This window comes from Tupaia chinensis, unplaced genomic scaffold, assembly GCF_000334495.1.
Source record: "Tupaia chinensis unplaced genomic scaffold, TupChi_1.0 Scaffold000539_1, whole genome shotgun sequence".
NCBI lineage: Eukaryota > Metazoa > Chordata > Mammalia > Scandentia > Tupaiidae > Tupaia > Tupaia belangeri.
The window spans coordinates 5,274,224-5,280,632 of NW_006160052.1; the positions used below are offsets into that span (position 1 = coordinate 5,274,224).

Here is a 6,409-nt window from a genome sequence, read left to right on the forward strand (position 1 = left end):
ATTCCCAGTGACATCTTTAAACTCGAGGATCTTGAGTCTCTGATTGGCTGACACGCTCAGCTCATTTGGGTTTCGCGCCTTAAAGGTATAGACGGCGAAATAGACCTGCGTGGAGGAGAGAAGGTGAGTTAGGGAACCCGACACTGCCTGGAAGGGCCCTACCCACAGAGATTTCTGCAGGGACGGGGAGGTTCTGTGTCGGCACCGTCCAGGGTGGTGGCCCCCAGCTGCAGGTGGTTGTAAGCACTCCAGACGAGGCCAGTGGAGAGACCGAGAACCACATCTTTTCTTATTTTAGGTTTCTGCCATAGAGCATGCACGCTCACCAGAGAGAGAGAGAGAAAGTGAGAAATCACCCCCCCCTCACCCTCCCCATCCGGATAGCCCCACTGCAACCCCTTCTCTGTTCTCAGGATTTGGGGCATGCGTACACATGTGCCCAGTGTGATCTTCAAGCTGCTGAGTCAGGACTCAAACTGTAATGAGCCATGTGGGAGTCCAGCACCTTAAACACCATGCCACCTGCTGGCCCCTTGGAACTGAATCTTTAATCTTAACTTACACTAAATAGCTATCAACGGCTGACGGCTATGAACTGGTTGATTCCTTTTCATGCTTTGAGCTGCCTGAAAGAAGGAACCTCCAGTCAGTATGGACAATGGATGAGACACGAGAATACCCTCATACCTCAAATACAGAAATCCTGGCACCAGAGTGGGAACAGAGAACTTAGAAAAGCCCCACACTAGCAACCTCAAAGTGAGAAAGGATGGCTGTAGGGCTGGGGACTGAGATACGGTGCAGAGCAGGACGGTGCTCCAGACCCCTGGGCCTGATGCCGGGCTTGCAGGTCTGGGCGACAGCTGGAGTGGGTGAGGCTAAAACGGAGTTTGCTGCTCGCACCAGACTCTGAGAAAGATCCATTTTCTCCTCAGTGCGTCCAGGGAAACTCCACCCAGGCTGTGGGCAGTAATGACAGGGAGCCGGAGCCCACACAGGCCTGACGCCACACCAAGGAACGTGGCCTGGAAAGCCAGAGCTGAGAAACGAGGCTGAACTGCTGCCTGGACCCCCGACAGTGGTAAGGCAAACCCTGCCGAAGACGAGCTCACAGCCCAACCACAGCACGGGGGGTGCTCGGTGCAGTGACCACACGAGGCCACCAGCCGGGAGTGGCGACTCTTCAGCTGTGAGTCTGCACGTGGCTGTAGGACATCCGGTAGATGGGACCAGCAGATGTCATAATGGGTATGTGGCTGGACTCCCATGCAGGCAACTGCAGTTCGAACCCTGGACCCGGCAGCCTAAAACTCATGCCAGGCGTGTGTGTGTGCGTGCCCAAGGTCTCAGGAGAAGAATGGATAAGAAGGAATTGTGGCATGGCCATCCCCCCGGGGGTGATTTCTCTCTAAAAAGAAGAAAAAGACATGTGGGTAGAAAATGTTGCAAGGATGTGGAAAAAGGAGAACCTTTTTACACAGTAGGTGGGAATGCCAATTAGTATAGCCATTCTGAAAACAGAACGGAGTTCCTGGAGAGACTAAAATTAGAGCTCCCACATGACACAGCAGTCTCGCTAGTGGGAATATGGCCAAAGGAAAGGCCTCGGTCACCCGTACAGGTACCTGCACCCCAGGTTTGTGGCAGCACTATCCACAACAGCCATGATGGGAAAGCAACCGAAGTCCACCAGCAAAGGAAAGGAGAAAGAAAGAAGCATGTGTGTGTATATGTGCACGCACACAATGGAATACTATTCGGCTGTTAAAAAGGACACGATCCTGTCATTCGCGGTTCACTGGCAAGCCTGGAAGACAAAGTGTTAAATGAAACAAGTCATGTGCAGAAAGGCATCACATTCTCTTGCTCCTATGTGGGAACTGGGAAAAAAAAAAATGGTCTTGCAGAGTAAAGGGATGAAGAATGACAACAGGAGGCTGGGCCAGGGTGAATAGAGATGCTGACTAATGGACATACAATCACAGATAGGAATAAGCTCTAGTGTTTTAAGATACAGTAGGGAGGGGCCACAGGTAGTATGGTGGTTAAGATGCTGGACTCCCGGGACCAGCAGTTAGCGTAATGGCTATGTCGCTGGACTCCCATGTAGTCAACCGCGGTTCGAGTCCGGACCTGGTGTCTTAAACTCATGCAGGGCATGTGTGCGTGCATGCCCAAGATCCCGAGAGGAGAATGGAGGAGAAGGGATTGTGGCCATCCCCCCTGGGGGGTGATTTCTCGCTTTCTGTCTCTCTGTCTCTCTCTGGCTGGCGGGCGAGTGCACGCGCCCTATAGTAAAAACCTCTCCAAAAAAAAAAAAAAATGCTGGACTCCCACATGGCTGCTGCAAAAAAAAAAAAAAAAAAAAAATGCTGGACTCCCACATGGTGGCTGGAAGTTTGAGTCCTGGACCTGGCAGATTGCTTTCTCACTTTCTCTCAGGCACATAGCAAATTAAAAATAATAAGTTTTTAAAAATTAATAAGTACTTCTTACCAAAACAATATAGTGGGGAGAACACAGCCGTTAATACTTGCTGTGCATGTCGGAGTAGAAGAAAAAAAAAAAAATGCTGGACTCCCACATGGTGGCTGGAAGTTTGAGTCCTGGACCTGGCAGATTGCTTTCTCACTTTCTCTCAGGCACATAGCAAATTAAAAATAATAAGTTTTTAAAAATTAATAAGTACTTCTTACCAAAACAATATAGTGGGGAGAACACAGCCGTTAATACTTGCTGTGCATGTCGGAGTAGAAGGGAGGATTGTGAATGTCCCTAACCTAAGGAATGCCACTGGGGACGTGGTGGGAGACTGACCGGAACAAATCAAGCCGTATTCTCGTACCGTGGACTGCACTGTGGCTCCACAAACATGTATGCTTACTATACTGCTAACAACAAAGTAGGGACAGAGCATCATGGTTACATCGCTGGACTCCATGTATTCAACTGCGCTTTGGGTCCCAGACCCGGTGACTTAAAATTCATGCTGGGCGAGTGTGCATGTGTGCCCCAAATCCCAAGAGAATGGAGAAGGGATTGCAGTGTGGCCATGCCCCCAGGGGGAGATTTCTTGCTTTCTGTCTCTCCAGCAAGCACAAGTGTCATATAGCAAAAATCTCTCCAAAGGAAAAAAAAAAAAAAGCATTAAACAAAACAAAAAGATACAGAGCCTATTCTCAAACTCAAGACAGGAACGGACTATCACAAAAAGAACAGGAAAATGATAGGACCAGTCAGACTTTCTTTTTTTTTAAGAGAGGTTTTTGCTATAGGGTGTGTGTGCTCGCCAGAGACAGAAAGTGAGAAACACCCCCAGGGGGGATGGCCACGCCACAATCTCTTCTCCTCTTGGGATCTTGGACATGCACACACACACACGCCTGGCGGAGTTTAAGCCACGGGGTCCGGGACTCGAACTGCGGTTGACTACATGGGAGTCCAGCAATGTAGCCGTTACACCATCTACTGGTCTAGACTTTCTAAACTCTACTTTAACAAAACGTCATTTGAATGAAATAAGTGGTTTAAACAACTGGAATTCACAAATTAGAAGATGGGAAGGTTTTCATTATGACCCCTTTTAAATGCTGAGGACACGGCAGGAGGGGTCCAGGAAAGCCAGTGTTGAGTCAGTGTGGCTCCCCTGCATGCTTGGGAAGGCCCGCCTGCTCCCACCCCCAGACTGCCCAGGCCGGCACGCCTCATTCACCCCCCTGCCCCCCCAGCCCTCATAGCCCACTCCCCCAACCCTGATGCCACAGTGTGAGCCAGGGGTGCTCACCTGGCTGCCGGCCGCCTCGCTGCCTTCTGGCTCCTCACTCTGGTTTTGCAGAGCCTGGGCTGCCCTGTACCCTCTGACGAGGTCTTTGCCTTGCCCGTTCCACCCTGGTACAGAGTGACCAACCACTTCTGGATGCTTGGAGCTTCGGTGGCTCCTAGGGGTGATAGCGGGTTGGCTCACGTCTCTGGCTCCGTCTGCAGAGTCCCCAGGTCTGGGCTGAGAGGTGGAATCTGGGTCCGAAGGGCACCTGGAAAACTCTGAATTACTCGGGCTCGGGGACGCACTGAGAGTTCCCTGGTCACCTTCCTTCAGTGAAGATGCATCTTGAGGCTGCTTCTGGCAAGACCCCGAGGTAAAGGACACAGCCATGCTGCCGGGGTTGAAGGTCAAGGTGCTGCCGCTGTTCTGCCGCAGGCACCTGGGGGAGGAGCTGCTATGCTCTGACTCTGTGGAGGAGTGGCTGCCCACGGAGGCGTCCGAGTGGCTGCGGCGAGGGTTGTAGGGCTTTAGGAAGGAGCTGTACACGAAGCCTTTGGTAACTACGGGAAGGAAACAAAAACATCAAGAGCTTTTAGCAGAATACAGGGAGCTAGCACAGAGAAAAAGAACAAAAATCAATAGAGAAAAAGTTGTGGTTTAAGTGAGATCGGGGCTAACAGGCAGCATGAAGATTAGGGTTCCGGAGCCCACATGGCTGACTCGGTAGTTTGAGTTCCAGACGCAGCAGCTTCAAAAACAAGCTGGGCACATGAGCGTGCATGCCCACAACACCAACAGGAGAAGGGAGGAGAGGGGAATGTGGCATGGCCATCCCCCCTGGGTGGAGAGCTGATTTCTCATTCCCCGCCCCCTCTGGTGAGCACTCACCCTACAGGAAAAAAAAAGATACCCAGTGACAGAAGGGATTGAAATGGAATCCTGGGATCCACTGTGTGTGGCCAGCTCGTTCCTGTTACCACCTCGCAAGAGACGAGTGATGGGGAGGGCTGTGCAGCTGAGAGGACGGGCAAAACCACCCGGTCTGGGAGCGGGCACGTGAAGAAAGGGTGGCCACGTCACGGCCACGGGAGACTGGTCGTACTTCACACACGCTGAGCGTGGCGGGGCGTCTGGAGCACCCCCACAGAGGGGCCCCATCACGGCCACGGGAGACTGGTCGTACTTCACACACACTGAGCGTGGCGGGGTCTGGAGCACCCCTCACAGAGGAACTCCCCGGCAGGCATCCTCGCCCTTTCCCTCCCAACGCTGGAAGCCCTGGTGTAAGGATGCCGTGGAAACACTGCACGCATGCTCACAGGCAGGACGCTGTGTGCACTAGTCAGAACACACGTGCCGCGCATGTTCACTTTAATTCATTACCGAAGGGCTGGCCCCTTGGTGCGGTGGGTAAGCCCTGTGCAGAGGGAGCCCTGGATCCCACACCAGACCCGGCAGCCTGAAGGACACGCCAGCCGCGTGTGCAGGTGTGCCCCAAACCTGACAGTAAGGGAGGGGCTGCGGCGTGGCTCTGCCCCCCAGAGGTGTGCTGTCTCACGCGCGCTCTCCCACTCCTTTCAGAGTGCATGTGCCACTGGCAACACAGATCACTAACTAGACCATCCAGGATGACGACGGAGAGGGCCTTCGGCTAAAACCTGTAAGCATAAATTAGAGGTGGAGCCAGTATTATAAAGAACTTGTCCTCTGGATGCCAAGAGAGCCAATCTGTTAAGGGAAAGACCCAGATTACGTAATCTCCATGAGAGCAAGAGCCTTTTCTCTCTCTAGAAGAAAGGAAGTTGTTTTTCTTACTCACGATAGGATGAGAGAGAGGTGCGCACCTCCCGCAGGGTCTGCTTTGCCACCACTCCCGCCTCCAGGCCTCTGGCCTGCTGGACCCGGGCACCCCTGCATGTGCCCACCGCGTTTCAGGCTGCCTGGGCTGGGCACGCAGGACGCGGCTTCTCTCGAGCAGCGCATTGCTGCTGGCCACGGCGCCGGCCCCTCTCTCAGCTGTCCATGGGTTTACTGTACCTGGTGGCCTGGAAGGGCTGGTGGGTCAACCAGCTGAGCCTGACCCTGTGGGCTGCATGCCACCCCTCTGCTTCTCAGGACGGAGCAGATAAAACCCGAGGATAGAGCAGCTCCTCAAACCCCCTGCAACTTGAGCGCTTCATCTGCCTCTGACCCCAACAGTGACTGTCACCTGTCACCCCAGGAGGTTTCATCCTTTGTCCTTCTGTCCTTCCTTCTCCACTTGCACTCTCTCATTATTCTGGTAAAATCTACAATTTTTTTTTTTAGGTTTTGCCATAGGGTGTGTGCTCCCTGGAGAAAGAGAGAGAGAGTGAGAGAGAGTGAGAGAAGTCACTCCCTAGGAGGGACGGCCATGCTGCGATCCCTTCTCCTCCATTCTCCTCCTGGGAGTTTGGGCCCATACACACATGTGCCCAGAATGATTTTTAAGCCACTAGGTCTGGGACTCAAACCACAGCTGGCAATGTGGGAGTTCAGTGCTTTAAGCACTATTGGCATATGGTTTTTTTATTTTTTTAAATTTTTTTAAGAATTACTTAACTTTGGGACCAGCAGTTGGTATAATGGCTGTGTCGCTAGACTCCCATATAATCGCCCGGAGTTAGG

General features: G+C 52.6%; 1 protein-coding gene across 2 annotated transcripts in view; it reads right to left on the bottom strand.

Annotated features, from left to right (window-relative positions):
* The window catches only part of DNMBP (dynamin binding protein), a 99,781-nt gene that overhangs the window by 2,219 nt on the left and 91,153 nt on the right, over positions 1 to 6,409 (bottom strand). For both annotated transcript variants that reach the window (XM_006157372.3, XM_014591157.2), the window contains 2 exons: positions 3,785 to 4,323; positions 3 to 105 (listed from right to left, as the gene is read on the bottom strand). In XM_006157372.3, the coding sequence (XP_006157434.1) occupies positions 3 to 105; positions 3,785 to 4,323 (642 nt within the window). The remainder of the gene's footprint in view (positions 1 to 2; positions 106 to 3,784; positions 4,324 to 6,409) is intronic.